The following is a 19,939-nucleotide window of genomic DNA, read 5'->3' on the forward strand; positions in this document are numbered from 1 at the left end:
TCAGGACCTTGGGATCGAGGCCCACATCAGGCTCTCTGCTCAGTGGGGAGCCTGCTTCCCCCTCTCTCTCTGCCTGCCTCTCTGCCTACTTGTGACCTCTCTCTCTCTGTCAAATAAATAAAAAAAATTTTTTTAAAAAAGGAGAATTTTTTAATGAACTGCAAAGGCAATTTTTAAGAATTGCAAACATTTATACAATGCTTTACTGTGATGATCCTCACAACATCCTATGAAGTAGGCACTAGCTGTATATCCACTTTATAGATAAGAAAATAGAGTTTCAGAGAGATTATCCAATTTGCTCAAAGCAACACAGTGAGTGGGGGCACTGACATCTGACCCTTGTTTTCTGTTGTTTCAAATTTTGTTGGCTTTTTTCCCCCTGCTATGCTAATAACTTCATTACTGTCAATCTCAGATTTCATAATACTTGGTTCAGGCCTCTTCTAGTGAAGTTGTAAAATTATTTTGTAATTAATAATTCAGATTACATATGAAAAGTGACAAAAGTCTTAGTAATTTTTAATGTTTATATCATTTCACATAGTTTGGGACACAGTGGACATTCACGTATTTGTGAATGAGTAAAGAATTATTTGCCATTCCTCATAGGAAAGATAGCAGTGAATTAAAAAAAAAAAAGAGCACATGTTCCAAATGTAATTGTTATTTCACTTAGGAAAACACTACTTCTCTTACATATATATGGCAACATAAGTAGGGTGTGTCTACGAAGTCATGGCTTTTAGGAGTCAAAATTTGTGGTGTATGACCTACCTAAGCTTCAGTAATCACATATGAAAAAAGAAAATAATACTTATTCCTCCTTTTTCATAAATACCAGATCAGTGAGATTAAGGATTTGCAAAGTCCCTTGCAAATGGTAATTCAATATATAATTATTGTTAAAATATTTATCATTCATCTCAAACTGTTCAAAGTAATAGAAAACTCTTTTCTCAAAACCTTTATCTACAAGGAAAAAGATTTTAAAATCTCGTTTTCACTAATGGTGATTAATGTTTTACGGTAATGTTTATGTTTTAATGTTAACAAGGAAAGCCAGAAGACTGAAGAGTTGCAAACTTTGTAATGATTATAGTCTAATGTGGTTCACAAGCTTAAATACATAAGAAAAATCAGTTCATAAAAATGAAAATCATCTAAATAGGTTAAAATTTGCTGCTAATATTTGGCATTTATATACAGAAATAATACAGGCTTTAAGCTGTAAGAGTAAAACAAACATAAATCAAGCAGTTTCCTATATCCAAATATTAAACAGAAGTATCATTTACAAGGGAGAATTAAGTGGTTTAAGTTATAAAAATAAGTATTAAGCCTTCTTTAAATAGTCCTTATTTTTAAGAATTTGTGTTAAATAAGTACTTGTGTATTAAAATATGTAGGGATGACAAAAGGAGGTGAAGGTCGCTGATGACAAGTTCTAATTTTGCAAGAAGAACTGTCAGGGTCATATTTGGTTGAGCTTTAACGCTAGGTCCCTAAGACAACGTCAAATAAAATCAATAAGTAGTTGCGTAAATATTTGTTACTTAATTCCTTTAATTTTATCTTGTGTATGCAAAAAGTAAGGCAGTTAAGTATCACTTTAAATAAGAATTGGACAAAACCCATCAAGGGCAACAACTTAAGTCTCCAAAGAGTTGTCACATGCATGTGTTCCAGCTTAAAAACTTAAATTTTGCAATATTTCAACATATTCAATATATTAACTTGTGATCAGAATTTTTACTTCTGATTTAGTCTAATCTTTGAGAAAAAGAGGAACACAATTTTTTGGTAATGTCTAAGAATGGGAAAACTAATGACACCAGAACACTTCTAATCTGCTTCACTTCAACCTACAAATTCGTTTAACCAAAATGCCTTCACTTCCAGAAGCATACACAGAAAGTCACGTGTGATACATGAATTTCCATTTTGAACACGATTTCTCTACTTTGGCCCAGAAACGCTCATTTGAGGAAAACCCACACTGAGGTAGTGTTCTTTTCCTTACTACCGGACAAGATTCTCCCCCGAACTCGCGATTTTCCCCGCCAAAGGTAATTTTAATTTGGGAGCAAGAGGGCAATATTCCAGATCAAACGACAACGATGGTAAAGTCAAGTGGGGAGAATTCTTCCGAGTCCGCCAACTGCGACGGTCAACCTGCTCGCGGTCTCGGACGCTACTTTAACTATCGGAGAGCATTTCCAGCGAGTTTGAATGGCTCGTTAATCAATTCTTAAGGGCAAGGTCCAGCTAAACTTAACCTGATCAGCCAAACGATCTGAAGCAAAACTCGGTCCCACAGACGAAGCACCACCCCACGCCCGACTACCGAACTCGCCCCTTTTCAATTCAGTTGGCGCGGGACACCGCAACGCCCAAGCAAGGCCCTCTCTCCCCAAGAGCGCCTGCGCAATCTCCGCGGTCAATTAAACCCGTCCTTAAACTAGTCGATGCAAATGGTTTCGAAATTACTCTCAGGTGATGCCTCACTTTAAAAAAACCACTACCTCTAACAAAGCATACCGGAACGACCACTCACCGAAAGTGGTCCTAAACACAAACGACAGGATTTAAGCTTCCTCTCGCGACTTATCTGGTGCTGCCGGAAACGGAACTACCGTGCCTTTAAGAGGGGTGTGCTTATGGGGGCCGGGCAGGCCGTTTGGCACTTGCCGGAAAGCGTTCCGCCCGGTGAGGTTTCTGTGTGAGACCCGAGGCGGGCGTGGAGAGGCGTGACCGAGATAAGGGAGGTGGTGTAGTGCTTTGCAGTACCTCTGTGTGGCCCTTCAGCTCTTACTGTAGAGAGGAGACTTGCGTCCAAGCTAACAGCTGGAGTCTTTTGCGGACCACTTGCCTTCTTCTGTCTCTGGGATTAAAGGGGAAGCCGAAAGCTGGGAAGGGCGCGGCTATCTTCTGCAGCTTGCGTGGCTGCTGCTGCGGTAGCAGGTGAGGACTCAGCCCCGAGGAGAACCGAGGTGCCGAGCTCGGTCACCCGAGGCCGCTGCTGGGCAGTTAGTTGCTTTGTCTTCTGCGCTTTGCGGAGCTTAGGCACGCGCTCTTCCCAGGGGCGTGTGCCAGAGCGAAAGGCGGCGTGGGCGCGGAGGCGTGACACTCCAGCCCCGAGGGTCTTTTCGCGTCTTATTTTCTTCTCCTCCGTTGCCTCCCTTCTGTATTCCTTGGGCTTGAGAGACCCGACATTTCAGAAGAAACCGAAGGAAACTGCCGACGTCCGTGGCTGGTACTCCAGGCTGTGGGTTCGCTCCTCCAAAGCAGGCAGCCTCGAGTCTGGGGACTGATGTGGGTAGCGACGGCTATTTTTATTTTCCTTCCTCAGTCTTGACCCCTCTTCTCCTCGCCGCCTGCACACCCCCCCCCCCCTTGAGAAGAACAGAAAGGCCCTTGCGTTGCAGCTTTTCCAGAGTAAAAACGGAGACGGCAGGTCACTGCCTCACCTAATCAGTTCGAGTGTGCTGCACCTCGCGCGCTTCGAGGGAGAAGGACCGAGGGTGGGGACCACAGGATCTCATGGACTAGGTTCTGGACGACTTCTGGGAGTTGGCGACCTTTGGATTCCTGTGGGTGATACTTGTTTTGCTTCAGTGTGCTGGAAGCCTTAGATGGGGAAGTAGGAGGAAGCGTGGCTGGCTTTAGTACCCAGCATCCTTGTCCTAGCCTGGGATAGGGTTTTGTTTTGCTATTGAAAAGGCTTCAGTGAAAAATACAGTTTTTATTTCAGGCAGTTGCCAGTAACTGAATTCTTTTTTTTTTTTTTTTTTAAAGATTTTATTTGACAGAGATCACAAGTAGGCAGAGAGTCAGACAGAGAGAGGGGGGGGAAGCAGGCTCCCTGCTAAGCAGAGAGCTAGTCGCAGGGGACGCAGGACTGGATCCCAGGACCCTGGGATCATGACCTGAGCCAAAGGCAGAGGCTTTTAACCCAGTGAGCCACCCAGGCGCCCTAGTAACTGAATTCTTAATTGTGCCAAGTGCTTTACGTATTTTCTCATATACTTCTCTCAACAATTCCATGAGTTATATTAGAGTATTATTATCACTTTACTGATATAAGTTCTGAGGCTTAGAGAGGCCACTTAACTTGTCCTAACTAAAACCACTTTTGTTACCAGTAAACATTTAAACTTATTATTAAATGTGTATTAGAAACCACATTTATTAGATTCCAAAATCTGTATTCTTAATTATACTACTTTTTTTTTTTTTGAAGATTTTATTTATTTATCTGACAGAGATCACAAGTAGGCAGAGAAGCAGGCAGAGAGAGAGAAGGAAGCAGGCTCCCCGCGGAGCAGAGAGCCCCATGCAAAGAGCCCCACGCAGGGGCTGGATCCCAGGACCCTGGGACCAGGATCCAAGCTGAAGGCAGAGGCTGCAACCCACTGAGCCACCCAGGCACCCCATATACTACTGTTGTCTTACCATTATGCTTCTTTGCTTCCAGTTTCTTCACTAATATTTTCAGTGGTTGAAAGTATTCATTAAAAAAAAAAGTATTCATAAAAAAGAATTCAATATGCCTATTTATGTGTCTGATGAAATGATCTCTGTCCTCATGCAGCTTCCATATTGTGAGGCAGAAATAAATAGTTCAGAAACCAAAAGACTAACTGCAGCATGTGTTTTTTGAAAGCAGACGACTAAGCTAATGTGCAGAACCTTCAGAGTTGCATGGTCAGATCTTGCTATTTTAGGTTTTAAACTTGTATGACTTTTGTGGTGGTTGTGGTGAGGTTATTACACTTAACAGTTGGTGGGACGTTTATTGATCACCCACATAAGTGCTCTGCACCAGTTAAGTACTAGGAATATACAAGATAAGGTCCTTGTTCTCTAAAAGCACCTGCACAGCTACATATACACAGTGTTAAGAACTATTAATTTCCTAACTGGAAATGATAATTGGTTATATAGGAGGATGTCCTTATTTTTAGGAGATGCATACTGAAGGATATAGAAATGAAGTAAATTGATGTCTATAACTTTCAAATGATAGAGCAAGTATATGTGTATATAAATTGAAAGTAAATATGGCGAAATGTTAGCAATTGTTGGAGTCTAGCGGTAAGTATATGAATGTATGTGTGTAGTGAACCATTCTCTCAACTTTTCTGAATATTTCAAATCTTTCACAATAAAAATTTGTGGAGGAGAAACGTTAACTCTAATGGAAACAGGTAATTGGAGAGATACCTCTCAAATGCTGTGCAGTCAAATGCTCTACCACTGAGCTATACCCCCATCTCTCAAATGCTGTGGATCGTGGAGGATGGGAAAGATGCTGACGCGTATTTAGGGTTGGCAGAAGCAGGACAGTTGTCAGAAAAGCATTTGTTGAAGACTTTGCAGTTGTTTATTCAAGGAGGAATTGGAATTTTCAAGGGCAATAGTGAATTATAAGTAGAAGGAGAGACAGGCTCAGCAAAACAATAGTGTATGAATGTTTGAAGAAGGAAAAAAAAATCAACGTGAGGGTTTTGTGAAACTTGGCATGGGCTTTCTTGTATTTCTAAATGATGCTTGGCTGCTTTGGCCAGCATGCAGAAGCCTATTTAATAACCTATTATGTAGCTGCAGTAATAGCGCCTTGGAACTGGAGCTACCATTTACAACAGTGCTTGCACTGGAAACTGCTTTTAAGGTTTCAGGAAAATCAGGCTTTTCAAGAAAGGTGGGTTTATGAATACTAGGTAGGACTGATGCTTGATCAGTGGTATCATTTTAAAAATTAAGCAGCTTTGACCGAGGTAGATCTAGTGAAGGAAAGGAGTGTTTTTTCCAGGCAGTAGTGTTCGTGATAGTCTCAAGTAGTGTGGTAAGACTGGAAAACATGTCATGAAGTCTCCAGTGTCAGCTGCAGCAGCAAAAAGGAGTTTCTGTGGCTTCATTACGTGGGTGCTAAGTAGGTACCTTCTAAACTGAATTGTTTGTATTTGTTCTGAGCCAGTAAAGATAGGCCAGGAATCTCGGTCTTTTTTTTTTTTTTTTTTTTTTAGACTTTATTTATTTATTTGAGAGACAGAGATCACAAGTAGGCAGAGAGGCAGGCAGAGAGAGAGGAGGAAGCAGGCTCCCTGCTGAGCAGAGAGCCCAATGCGGGACTCAATCCCAGGACCCTGGGATCATGACCTGAGCAGAAGGCAGAGGCTTTAACCCACTGAGCCACCCAGGTGCTCCGATGTAGGTTTTAATTATAAGAGCCAGCAAGATAAATAAATAGCTAACATTTACATTTACTAAATGCTTACCTTGTGCTAATTGCCATTGTATCTTCATTTTCATTTAATTTGCATAATAATTAATGAGATTTACCCTGTTTTACAGATGGTGGCTGGAGTTTCAGTAACTTAGTTAAGGACACAGATCTAAGGACAGCTTAATTAAGTTAACAACTTAAGTTAAGGACACTTATCAGCAAAAGCTATCTAACCCAATTTTGTCAAAGTCTAGAGCAGTGCATCCCAATGTGTGATTTCCAGGCCAGCAGCATGAGCATCACGTTGGAATTTTTAGAGTATTGGGTCCTACTTTGAGACTTTTTTTTAGTTTAATATTTTAACAAACCCTCTGGTGATTCTGATATGTGAAGTTTGAGAACCACTTCTTTGAGTGTGGATACTTAGTAGCATGGTAGTTTCCAATATAAAAATCAGAGTTGAGCAGTATTTGGTATTCATGAGCAAGTATTTTACTTTAATTTTTTAATCACCAGCTGTTTCAAATTTCGTAACACTGTGCAATTTTAATTTAAAGTTGCATAAAGTGAAGCCTGGCTAGGTACACTAGGGTTTTAATATTTAATAGGGAGTCACCAATTAAACTGGAATTAGATCTTTAGGAAAAAGGGTTTGGGGTTTAGGCTTTGTGGTTCTAACATATAATCCAACTTCTAAGAATATTTGATCAAATAATTTGCTATATTACCGATAAGCAAATGAGTTATTTGATATGTGGTTTCATCTTGGTAGGTTATTAGTTTTAATATGATCAAGGAACAGTAATACAAACAGCTTTGGTAAAGATGTTTTGAGATATCACTGTTATATGAGAGTTCTTAAACTGATGTTCATAGGCATCAGTTTATATAGAAAAGCTTGGATGTCAGTCACATAAAATTGTTTGCAGAATTTATTACACATGTACATGTTTTTCTGAGAAGATCTGTAGGTTTTATTAGGCTAGCCAAGGAATTTCTGACTTTTAAAAGTTTAAGAACTGCTGTTATAATGAAATCTTGTTTTTATTCTAATTTTATTTTGTTGATATTTTTTTTGAGACTAGAACGTGAAACGGTTTTTATTCCCTGAACTTTCTAGTTAGTCTTTTAAAAATTGGTTTAATCAAATTTCAGATTGATTTATAGATGTCAGTGGGTTTTAAACCCACATTACACTTTATGTTGTTGTTGTTGTTTTTTCCATTCTATTTAGGTGTTCTTAAGTGCATTGCAGAAGTATTTAGCTTTTAATGGAATTTTGTTATAATTTGAATAATTTTCTCATTGTTAGATATTTTTGGACTTGAAGAATTTAGTGTGTATTTTTGTTATTGTTACTTTGTTATTTTGTTACTATCCTTTTATTTTGAATCAGTTTGTCACATTGCTAAAATGTAGGTTATTGAAGATTAGAGCTTAATTTTTTATATTTTATGGAAGCAAATGTCATTTCATTTGAAGGTATGCATGAAGTTACTGATTAGGATTTTACAAGTGTCATTTACATGAATATTTTTGAAGTACAGTCTCCAAAATTAATTTTTTTTATTGCATTTTAGGTAGAAAGATTACTGCATCAACTCACTGAAGCAATAACCTCACTCTTTGTCTTTTAAACTTCATCAACAATGAAGCAATGATATCTGAGAACAGAAGAACATTTGCCAACTAACTGTCATCACAATTTCAAGTGATTGTATAAGCAGAAACAAGCTGTGACAGAGCTCTGTCAGCTAGTTTAGAGAGAATGGTTTATTTAGAAGCAGTTTTAGCATAGTGCTTTATATCTGTATCAAATGAAATAAAAATGAGTGAGGCCCCCAGATTCTTTGTTGGGCCTGAAGATACAGAAATAAACTCAGGAAATTACCGACATTTCTTCCACCATACAGATGAAGATGAGGAGGAAGAAGATGAGTCTGTAAGTTGTTTTTTTGGTGAGAGAAGACCAGTACAATATAGGCTTCTTACTAATCACTGTCAGGGTGAATTAATAGTATCTAAATCGTGAAGACATTTTTGCACATAGAAATTCGTTGGAAATCTTCTGCACTGAAAAAGCATATTATATTTTACTAGTAACATTATTGAATCTATGGTACGGCAAGAAATCCATTAGGGGTCAGACTTCTAAGTTGTTTAATGATGCTAATTTTAGTGTCTTTCATGATATGTTCACTGATATGCCTAGCATAACACAGGATTCAGTTGAAAACGTGGCAAGGAGAGAATAATCAGGGCCATAAACCAAAAGGGTTTCTTGTATACAGAAGTACCTAAAAAGTACATGAAGATAAAGAAATAAGTTGAAGGAGATAATTTTAAAGGTACTAAAGAAGGACTTAGCCAGCTTCTTTAAGTTTGTCATGTTGTCAATAAAAGTGGTGGTTGACCCAAAGATAGCCTTATATATTAACTATTCAGAAGTCTGTAACTGTGTGACTAGATGGAGAGGCTACCTCAAGTATCCGGAGAGGTATATAGGAACATGAGTCTTGTTTTCTTTTTGATCTGATCTACCAGGATGTATAGCTGTACCGAATCTTTGGGAATAACACACATTTATTATGTTCATTTTACTCTAGTTACATTAGCTCAACATTTTCTTTTTTTTTTTTTTTGCCATTTTATTTTATTTTTTATTAACATATAATGTATTGTCTGTTTCAGGGGTACAGGTCTGTGATTCATCAGTCTTACACAATTCACAGTGCTCACCATAGCACAATGGAATACTATAGAGCCATAAAAAATGAAATTTGCCATTTACAATGACATGGATGAAACTACAGGGGATTATGCTAAGCAAAATAAGTCAGTCAGAGAAAGACAATTTTCATATGATCTCATTGAGATGAGGAATTCGAGAAGCAAGACAGAGGATCATAGGGGAAGGGAGGGAAAAATGAAATGAGTTGAAACCAGAGAGGGAGACAAAACATAAGAGACTCTTTTTTTTTTAAAAGATTTTATTTATTTATTTGACAGAGAGAAATCACAAGTAAGCAGAGAGGCAGGCAGAGAGAGAGGAGGAAGCAGGCTCCCTGCTGAGCAGAAAGCCCGATGTGGGGCTCGAACCCAGGACCTGAGATCATGACCCGAGCCGAAAGCAGCGGCTTAACCCACTGAGCCACCCAGGCGCCCCCATAAGAGACTCTTAATCTCAGGAAACAAACTGAGGGCTGTTGGAGTGGAGGGGAGTGGGAGGGATGAGGGGATGGGGTGGTTGGGTGATGTGCTATGGTGAGAGCTCAACATTTTTCTTAACTTGTTTTCCCTTTGGAAGTAGATTGCTTTACCGTGAAAACTGATTTAAGATACAACCTTACGTTTGTTTTTTCTTATATTTCCAGTTGAAAAGATAATTTTTTAAAAGATTTATTTATTTATTTGAGAGACACAGAGAGAGAGTGGGGAAGGACAGAGGGAGAGAGAGAGAGTGTCCCAAGCAGACTCCATGCTGAGCGCAGAGACAGAAACAGGGCTTGATCTCAGGACTCTGACCGAAACCAGGAGTATGTCTCTTAACCAACTGCACCATGCAGGCGCCCTCATAATTTTGTTTTCAAATCAAAACCCATTATACTTTGTAAGAGTAGAAGAAAACCCAAAAAACAAAAATAGCTATTGGATGATTCTTTGCATCCATTTTCATCAACCATTTTCACAGTGTTGTAACACGTCTGAAATGCCAATGAGACTGTCATTCACTTAAAACCTATTCCACCCCCACCTTACCCCAGAAAAAAATGATTTTCAGGCTTCTCTTACCAGCAAAATATTTCATCATCTAAAGTGTTATGCAGAAATCCAATGAATAAAAGATATTTTTTTCTGTCTGCCTTAAGCTAGAAAGTACTATTGACTCAGCCTCTGCTAGCCTACCCCTTTTCGCCTGAGTTCTTCTGAGTTCATCTGTGAACATCACTGACAGATCAAGTCCATTTCTTACAAATATTGTCTGTCCCTTATATCTAGAACTGTACTAGTCTCTCCTCCCTTCTACCTTTTATGTTTAAACAATATCAATTTTTTTTCACATATTATTCAATGTTGTACTATGCCTCTTCGCTCTTGTAGGTATTTCTTCATCTCTGTGAAATGCCCCCACACTTTTTTTTTTTTTAGATTTTATTTATTTATTTGACGGAGAGAAAGATCACAGGCAGAGAGAGAGGGGGAAGCAGGCTCCTCACCGAGCAGAGAGCCCCATGCGGGGCCCGATCTCAGGACCCTGAGATCATGACCCGAGCCAAAGGCAGAGGCTCAACCCACTGAGCCACCCAGCTGCCCCTGAAATGCCATTTTCTGAGGGGTACCTTATGAATTGTTTTTCATTCTTCAAAACCTTGCTCATATTCCCTATACATTCTTCCCCTTCTCCTTGTAGATTTGAATACTTCTTCCTCAGTACTTTTTTTTTTTTTTTAAAGATTTTATTTACTTGAGAGAGAGAGAGCACACACAAGCAGGGGGAGGGGTGGAGGAGAGGGAGAAGCAGACTTCTTGCTGAGCCTGACATGGTGCTCTATTCTAGGACCCTCTGGGATCATGACCTGAGCCAAAGGCAGTCGCTTAACGGACTGAGCCACCTTGGTGCCCCCACAGTACTATTTCTGTACCTTGACATATATACTTGTATTCCACATAGCATAAAGTACTACATTATTACTGTGATCTGTTCGATTCATAGCACTTTGAGGATAGGTAGTTTCTGTTTATCTAACTTTAGCATTTAGTGTAATTCTTAGAATATTGGTACTAATTAAATTGAGTTCACATTTATGGTGCATAGTTGACACTTTTGAGAAACTTGATTTGGTTCATTTGGCCTGCAGATTGATAAAATAATTTGTTCCAGATCATTCTCCTATTTTTAAGATTAAAGAAAAGAATTTCAGAAAAATAAAATAAAGGTATGAATTTCATTTTAGACATTAAATCTATCAAAATAACTTAAATCTGTTTTAAAGTTATTTTCATGCTTCCAAGGTTCTACCTAATAGGAAAATCCTATAATTTTGCCTTAATAATGCAGGTTTATTTGTGCGTTTTAAACTTGGAAGTTCCTAGATCATTTTAACTAATGAATAGATACTAAATAGATCTGTAATAAATAAAATTTAACTTAGTAGCCTTTTTGTAAATTGTAGAACAATAGGGAATGTTAGGTTGAGTGCTTTTTTTTACTGAAGTATAATCGACATAATAGTTTCATGTGTACAACATGGTGATTCTGCAATTATATACATAAAATGTTCATCATGATAAATATAGTCACCATCTGCCACCAAACAAAGTTACTGTTATTGACTGTATTCCCTCTGCTATATTTTTCATCTCCACGATTTTATAACTAAAAGTCTGTACCTCTTAATCCCCTTCCCCGTTTTTACCCATCCCACCTCCCCCCTTCCCTCTGGCAGCCACCAGTCTGTTTTCTGTATTTGAGTCCATTTGGTTTTTTTGTTTGTTTTGGTTTTTAGATTTCACATGTTAAGTGAAATCATAAGGTATTTGTCATTCTGACCGACTTATTTCACTTAGCATAGTACCCTGTAGGTCCATCCATGTTGTTGTGAGTAACAAGAATTTTTTTCTTTTTTATGGCTGACTAATATATATACTATACCTTCCTTATCCATTCATTTATTGAGGGACACTTAGATTGCTTCCATATCTTGGCTTTTGTAAATAAAGATGCAGTCAGCATATCTTTTTGAATTAGTGTTTTTGTTTTCTTGGTAATACCCAGAAGTAGAATTAATGGGTCATATGGCATTTTAATTAATTAATTTAATTAATTAATAAATATTAATTTAATCAGTATTTAACCAATAATGATTAATTATATACTGTCACAATTATTAAACCAATATTAATTATATAATAATTAATAACAGTTTTAATTTTTTTAGGGACTTCCATACTATCTTCCACAGTGGCCATACCATTTTACATTCCCAGCAACAGTACAGGATAGCACTTGCTATTTTTTGTCCTTTTGATACTAGCCATTCTTACTGGTGTGAGGTGATAGATATCTCATTGTGGTTTTGATTTGCATTTTCCTGATGATTAGTGATTTTGAGCATCTTTTCATGAATCTTTTGCCCATCTGTATGTCTTCCTTGGAGAACTGTCTGTTAAGGTCCTCTGCCCATTTTTTAATTGCATTATTGGATTTTTTTGGTATTGAGTTGTATGAGTTCTTCATATATTTTAAAAATTGACCCCTTAAAAAAATAAAAATAAATAAAAATTGACCCCTTAATGGATATATCATTTGCAAATATATTTTGTTGGTGGGGAATTATTCATTAGGAACATCATAAGCTACATAGAGTCTTTTAATCGGGAAAGAATTGAATAACGGTACATAAAAGTAGATGATCAAGGGGGAAAAACAGCAAATCCCAGGGAGATTAGGATTTACAGACAAATTCATTATCAGTTTAATCTCTAAATTTCATGAATTAGAAGAGGGAATGAAGAAATCTAATTTTAGATATAAGAAGAATAGTAATTTAAATCTGATGTTACCCAATTTTATTTTTAGATTTACAATAAGAGAAAGGCTAGTAAAACATTTTCGAGCTCAGATTACAATATTATGTGAAACATAAAATATGGACGAGGGAAAACTAAAAAAAAAAAAAACTGGGCACAGCTTTATTTATTTGATAAAACTCTTCATTACTTGAATGCAAAGATCTCAGAATGAATCTTGAGTAATTTTGTAGACCTCTGAGTTACTTAAAAGTATTTCTATATCCTGTATATCCTGGTTTTTTTTTTTTTTTTAGTTTTAGGATGAACTGTGGCCTTTGAGCTATAGCAAGGGCATTAGGATATGAGCAATACCATTAAATAGGAATATTTAGTATGAAGATTGGAGTTCAAAGACATTGACACCTCTGTTAGCAATTTGGCTTTTTCCAAAATTTTCTTCCAAGTTGTTGACCAACTCCTATTCAAGCTCAAACTACAAAAATAGTTTAACACTATATAATACAGCTTTGTAGTCAGAATATCTTATTTTAGGCACGAGAATGTTTCATCCCACTCTCATTGGTCTTTTTACTTGGATTAGATAGGTTTTGGCCCTCATTTTTCCCTTCATGTTGTGGCAAAGGTAAATAAGTACTAGAGATAATTAAGGAAGGAGTATTTTTTAAGTTTAAAATCAGAACAAAAATAGTAACAATGTCCTGAAAGTGAAAGTTTTCCAGACTTTTGTATTATTTTCTATTATTTGTTATTTATTATAACAAAAATGTAATTTTTAAAAAATGCCTTTTTTGGTTAATGTATCATTTGTATTGATAACATCCTGCATCTACTTCTGAAAAAGATTTAATATAGCTCTACTTTGGAGTTTGTATTAAGTCAACTTGATTTTGTTGTTGTTGTTTTCTTTCTGTTTTAGCCACCAGAAAGACAGATTGTGGTTGGAATATGTTCCATGGCAAAGAAATCCAAATCCAAACCAATGAAGGAAATTCTTGAACGGATCTCCTTGTTTAAATATATCACAGTAGTAGTATTTGAAGAAGATGTTATTTTGAATGAACCAGTAGAAAACTGGCCTTTATGTGATTGTCTTATTTCGTTCCATTCTAAAGGTATTAAAGAATGGGATGGGAACTCCCTTTATCGTCTTATAATAAACCTAATACGTATTAATTGTAGAATATTAGATAAAACAGGAAAATAAAGTTAAATTCACCCATCTCACAGATCAGTGATGTTAATATTTTTATGTATTTCTTTTCAGGCATTTTTTTTCTCTGTGTATTTTTCTAAACAAATTTACTGTGGTTGTGTATATGTAATTTTATATTTAAGTTTTTCATTAGTTATATCAAGAAGTTTTTTCCCCCTCTATTACATTCTTCAAAGACCAAATTTTTTTTTAAAAGATTTTATTTATTTATTTGACAGACAAAGATCAGAGGTAGGCAGAGAGGGAGTCAGAGAGAGAGAAAGGAGGAAACAGGCTCCCCACGGAGCAGAGAGCCCGATGCGGGTCTCAATCCCAGGACTCTGGGATCATGACCTGAGCAGAAGGCAGGGGCTTTAACCCACTGAGCCACGCAGGTACTCCAAAGACCTAATTTCTAATGACATCATAGGGTGTCATCATGAGATTGTCCTATGACATAGTTAACTATTATCTTAACAGTTAGTCTCCAGTTTTCACTATTAGAAATATGGTTGTTATGAACTCTTTTAATGCATATCTTTGTTGGAGCTACTCTAAGTTACTTAGAATAAATTCTCGAATTATTGGGTATTTTTAGCCATATGCTTTTGCCATACAGAAAATGATCTATCTTTCCACATATATATATTCATATTTTATTTCTAAAGAGCTTAATGTTTGAATATTCAATTTTACTTGGTTTTTCTATGAATCAAACAGAAGTATTAATTAAACTTAAGTTACTTGATGGTGAATTATGCCTTCATAGTAAAGCCCACAAATCAAAATTATTAGTGAATATTTGAAAATTTGTAACCCAAGAATCTGTGAATTAAGTGAATTTCTAAGAACTATAATTTAAAAGATGCATGCTCAGTTATAAATGTATTCATATTAAATCACTTTGTTACCAAAACATGTAATCTCCAGCTGTGTTAAAGTTTTACTTTAGTTAGGTGTTCAAGAAATTTCTCCTTCAGCAAGAAGGAGATGGAACATGGTTGAGATTTTTTGTGCTCCTATATCCTATAGACAAGCCAAGGTCCTGGTCTTTATAAATTGAAGTCCTTTACTTCAGAGAATCTTAAAATTGGCTTATCCTTCAGGGTAAGGTGGTCTTCCCTTACTACCACATGGTTTTTACTACCATTTTCTTACCTTTCTTATTTGTTTTTGCCTGTAAAAACTAGCTGCTATCTAAGGTCATATCCCATATGCTGTCTCTTGGTAAGGAAAAAGTTCCTCTTTAACAGCAGTAACAGAACCAGAAAACTGTTACAGCGGTTCCTATACGTTGAATTCTGTTAAGATGCTTTAAATCATAGACACTGAGCTATCCTGATGACAAGTGATGAATTCTTCTCAGAGTCTTTACAAAACGAGAAGGGTTTGTAGTTTGTGGAAGTCATTCTTGGTATAGAGTACTTTCATTAAATTTTAAAAGCCAAGAGGAATTTAGGAATGTCTTTTTAAACTGACCATAGTTGTTTGTTTAGTTTTGTTAACTTCAGTATGCCTTTGTACTTACTTCCCCTCCCAACTGTTCTGATAATAGTACAAAATACAGTGTCTTCACAGTAATACTGTAGTACCCAAGGTTAAATTCTAAAGTTATGCATGCTTATTGATTTTTATGCTTTTCCATAGATAAGATATTCACAAAATATTGTCACTTAAGGAATAACTTACCCAGGATCACAAAGCTAATGAAAGATGGAGTCAGGATTTTGAACCCTGTTTTATTAGACTCTGTGGTATACTGCCACACCATCTCTTCATAATATGTATTGACGGATAGAATTGGAGACTTTTAGTGTCAATACAGAGAGTGCAGTATAATTATTAAATGCTTTAGATTTTTTTTGGACCTCTTACTATATCTGCCATTTGGTTTGTTTTCCATGTAATTAGTAGTTTTATCAAAGTCTAGAAATTTTAGGGAATTAATTTCTAATACCTTAACAGTGACCTAGTAACAGCAAGTATGATTCTATGCATAAATTTTATATTTAGAGTATATCTATTGTGTGTGAATTAACTTTTGTTTTTGCTGTTTTAAAAGGTGCATAAGTTCTTTGAATTCTTGGCAATTTATATGTATAAATATCAAACTAAAGTGAGAAGAAGTTATACTTGTTTTTTTTTTAAACAGCAAGTGATTGTGATACACTTAATTATATTTAGATTTCTCTTTTGTATATGAAGTAATCTTAACTTGTTATTAGGTGACTTTGAATAATCAGGCATTGACTAACATGTCAGTGCTCTCTATTTGGCTATATAGCCACTGGCTTGTTATGCCTTATCAATCAAATTAACTAGGAAAAAATAAGACTTATTATTAATACATGTCAAGTTGTATGTGTTTTTCCATGTGTTGTATGGAAAGCAATTATATGCATAATTAAATTTACCTTTTATGGGAAGTGATACAGAATCAAATTGATAAAATTATAGATGTCAACTTATCTTGAGATTATACAGAATATGTTAATAATATGTGTTCTTAGGATTTCCACTGGACAAAGCAGTTGCCTATGCAAAACTCAGGAATCCATTTGTAATCAATGACTTGAATATGCAGTATCTCATACAAGATAGGTGAGTGATGGAGATGGCTGAACTAAGGGAAGGAAAAATAACATTTATTTAATGTCTACTGTAAGCTGACATCAGGTGTTTTCATATATATTAACTTGTGGTATCCTCTAAATAATACTTAGAAATAGGAATTTATACCCAGTTTTATAGATGAAGAAACTTGAGACTCAGGGAGATGAATAAATTTGCCCAGAGTCACAAGTAGTTCAGTCAATAGTGGAACAAGGACTTAAACTAGGTTTGTTTAATTTCCAGAGCCTACCGAACCATTGAAAATTTAGTTTCAATTTGAAATTATGAACAGTTTCTCTGTCATTTGACTGAAGATGAAATTAGGGTTGTACTCATTGAACTAGACTTTTTTTTTTTAATGGAATAGTGCAACTGTTTTGAAAACTATCTCATGATATATCTTAGCATTCATTTTATAGGCTGAAAGCATGGATTTCTTTCTTTTTTTTTTTTTTTTAAGATTTTTTATTTATTTATTTGACAGAGAGAGATCACAAGTAGATGGAGAGGCAGGCAGAGAGAGAGAGGGAAGCAGGCTTCTTGCTGAGCAGAGAGCCCAATGTGGGACTCGATCCACCTGAGCCGAAGGCAGCGGCTTAACCCACTGAGCCACCCAGGCGCCCCTGAAAGCATGGATTTCTAAGAAAAACTGTAGAATACAAATATATTTATTTATTTTGTTTGAATAATGTTTCACTCTGATGGCTACCGTATAATTTCACCAATATTTAGTTTTCTTTTGTGTTAGGATTATTGTATGAGATTATATGTGTGAAAATGCATTATAAAGTTTAAGGCCCTATAGTTTTCTGGTTTTGTTATTTTTTCTGTTCTTCCAAATAATACAATATCTAACATTTTAAAACATTTTCCCTAGATTAACATATTAATACATGCTTCTATGTTACAAATATATACATAAATATGTAAATGTATATTTACTTTAAGAAATTTGGAAAATAAAAGCATAAAGAAAGGCATTTAACCCTACTACTGTCTATCATATTTTTTCATGTAGAAAGAAATACATACATCCACTCACATTTTACAAAATGAGGGTCACTTTTCTTTTAAAATACTAGGAACATTTTCCCATGTCATTAAATATTCTTTGAGTATAAAGTTTTTAATAGATAATATGCTGTCATGCCATATCACAACTTTGCATTTAACCATTTCTTTTTATACATTTTTATTCCCACTTTTAAATATTAGTGTTTTAATATGTCACATAAAGTATTGTGCATACATTTTTGCTCTATTGTGGCTGAATATTTCCTTAGAAATGTTTAATATTTTTAAATGATTTATTTGTTTATTTAAAAAATAAGAAGACTTGATATCCATGCCTTTTTAATTAATACAATAGTAATAATGTACTCTTCAAATAGAGCAATAAAATTTAAAAAAATGTTTTCCTTTTTCTTCAGAAGAGAAGTATATAGTATTCTTCAAGCTGAAGGTATTTTACTTCCTCGTTATGCAATTTTGAACCGTGACCCAAATAATCCCAAAGGTAAGAACATGAGATTTTGAGCAAGCTACCTTTTGTCATTCAACATACTTTTGAGTTATTTCCTTTCTAATTAAGTAGAAGGAATTCAGAGAACTCATACTATTCTATTTACTTTTTTTTTTTTTAAGATTTTATTTATTTATTTGACAGAGAGAGATCACAAGTAGACAGAGAGGCAGGCAGAGAGAGAGGAGGAAGCAGGCTCCCTGCTGAGCAGAGAGCCTGATGCGGGACTCGATCCCAGGACCCTGAGATCATGACCTGAGCCGAAGGCAGCGGCTTAACCCACTGAGCCACCCAGGCGCCCTTTTTACTTTTTTTTAATGAGCATTATGTTCAGTTAAAGTGTGCCACTATAAGCTAAAAGGCCCGCTAATAATTTAAGAGTTACACATCCTACTTTTCTTTGTTCTACATTTAACATATATCTGGGAATCATAAAGAATTTTTGAATTACATGCTTAATAAATTTGTATTGATTACGGGTGATCGGTAATCAGGTGATTTATCTGTGGTTGTTGAATTCAGGATTAGAAACTTCATGCTAAGATACCATAATTTCTGATGACTGGGATTCAGAAATATCACTACTTATTAATATCCTAAAGCACCCTTTGCTTCATTTTTCTGGTTATCTAAAACATAGCATGTAAGTTATATGTAACATTCTAAAAAGCCAAGGTAAATGTTTATCTGCTTTAAGAGTTAATATTCTGACAAGGGTATTTTGGGGAATTTTGATGATTTTATTGTACTCTAAAGCAACTTCTGTTAAAAAACTAGATATAGCATTTATTATCAGTAACAGAGACCTTCTTTCATTTGTCTAGAGCAAAAAATTAACTTCCTGATTGGATTGCTTGCTTACTTTATATAGGTTACTTTAATAATTTAAATAATTTCATGTTTTGTGGTATCTGTGATACAAATAATTCCATATAATTTTCAGAAGATGATAGCAATCTAGAAAGATTTCTCAGTCTTTCTTGTTGTCATCATTTCATATCTAATATTGAATTCTGTGGGATGATAAGGTAAAATGTCAGGTTCATAAGATTTTGAAGAATAAGTGTAGTTTTTAATGTCAGACCATAAATCTTGGTGTATATTTTTGCATAAATATTATTTTAAAGATGATTTATTGTTTTAGAGAGAGGGGTTAGGGGAGGGGCAGTGTAGAGAATCTTTTTTTTTTTTAAGATTTTATTTATTTGACAGAGAGAGATCACAAGTAGAGAGAGAGAGAGAGAGAGAGAGGAGGAAGCAGGCTCCCTGCCTAGCAGAGAGCCTGATGTGGGACTTGATCCCAGGACCCTGAGATCATGACCTGAGCTGAAGGCAGAGGCTTAACCCACTGAGCCACCCAGGCAGCCCAGTGTAGAGAATCTTTTTTTTTTTTTTAATTTTTTTTTAAAGACTTTATTTATTTGACAGGTAGAGATCACAGTAGGCAGAGAGGCAGGCAGAGAGAGAGAGAGGAGGAAGCAGGCTCCCTGCCGAGCAGAGAGCCCGATGCAGGGCTCGATCCCAGAACCCTGAGATCATGACCTAGAGCCGAAGGCAGAGGCTTAACCCACTGAGCCACCCAGGTGCCCCCAGTGTAGAGAATCTTGAAGCAGACTTCCTGCTTAGTGTGGAGCCAAGACTGAGCTCCATCTTCAGACCCATGAGATCATGACCTGAGCTGAAACCAAAAGTGGGACGCTTAACCAACTGAACCATCCAGGCACTTCTACATGACTTTTTAATTAAAATAAAATCATACGTTATTCACAGTTACTTTTCTTTGTAAACTCTATTCTAGTAAAAACTGTAACAATAATGTTAAATGTAGCTAATATACAATATTTAATTT

General features: G+C 36.0%; 1 protein-coding gene across 19 annotated transcripts in view; it reads left to right on the plus strand.

Annotated features, from left to right (window-relative positions):
- Nucleotides 1–2,730: 2,730 nt before the first annotated feature.
- PPIP5K2 (diphosphoinositol pentakisphosphate kinase 2) overlaps nt 2,731–19,939 on the plus strand; it is a 78,287-nt gene continuing 61,078 nt past the window's right edge. For 6 of the 19 annotated variants that reach the window (XM_047729330.1, XM_047729333.1, XM_047729332.1 and 3 more), the window contains exons 1-5: nt 2,733–2,964; nt 7,810–8,171; nt 13,680–13,875; nt 16,466–16,556; nt 17,999–18,084. In XM_047729330.1, coding sequence (XP_047585286.1) covers nt 8,058–8,171; nt 13,680–13,875; nt 16,466–16,556; nt 17,999–18,084 — 487 coding nt within the window. In that variant the 5' untranslated portion in view covers nt 2,733–2,964; nt 7,810–8,057. Of the gene's footprint in view, nt 2,965–7,809; nt 8,172–13,679; nt 13,876–16,465; nt 16,557–17,998; nt 18,085–19,939 lie in introns of all 19 variants that reach the window. The other 13 variants (XM_047729338.1, XM_047729334.1, XM_047729337.1 and 10 more) reach the window with 5 other exon arrangements.

Source organism: Lutra lutra, chromosome 5 (genome assembly GCF_902655055.1).
Source record: "Lutra lutra chromosome 5, mLutLut1.2, whole genome shotgun sequence".
NCBI classification, from domain to species: Eukaryota; Metazoa; Chordata; class Mammalia; order Carnivora; family Mustelidae; genus Lutra; species Lutra lutra.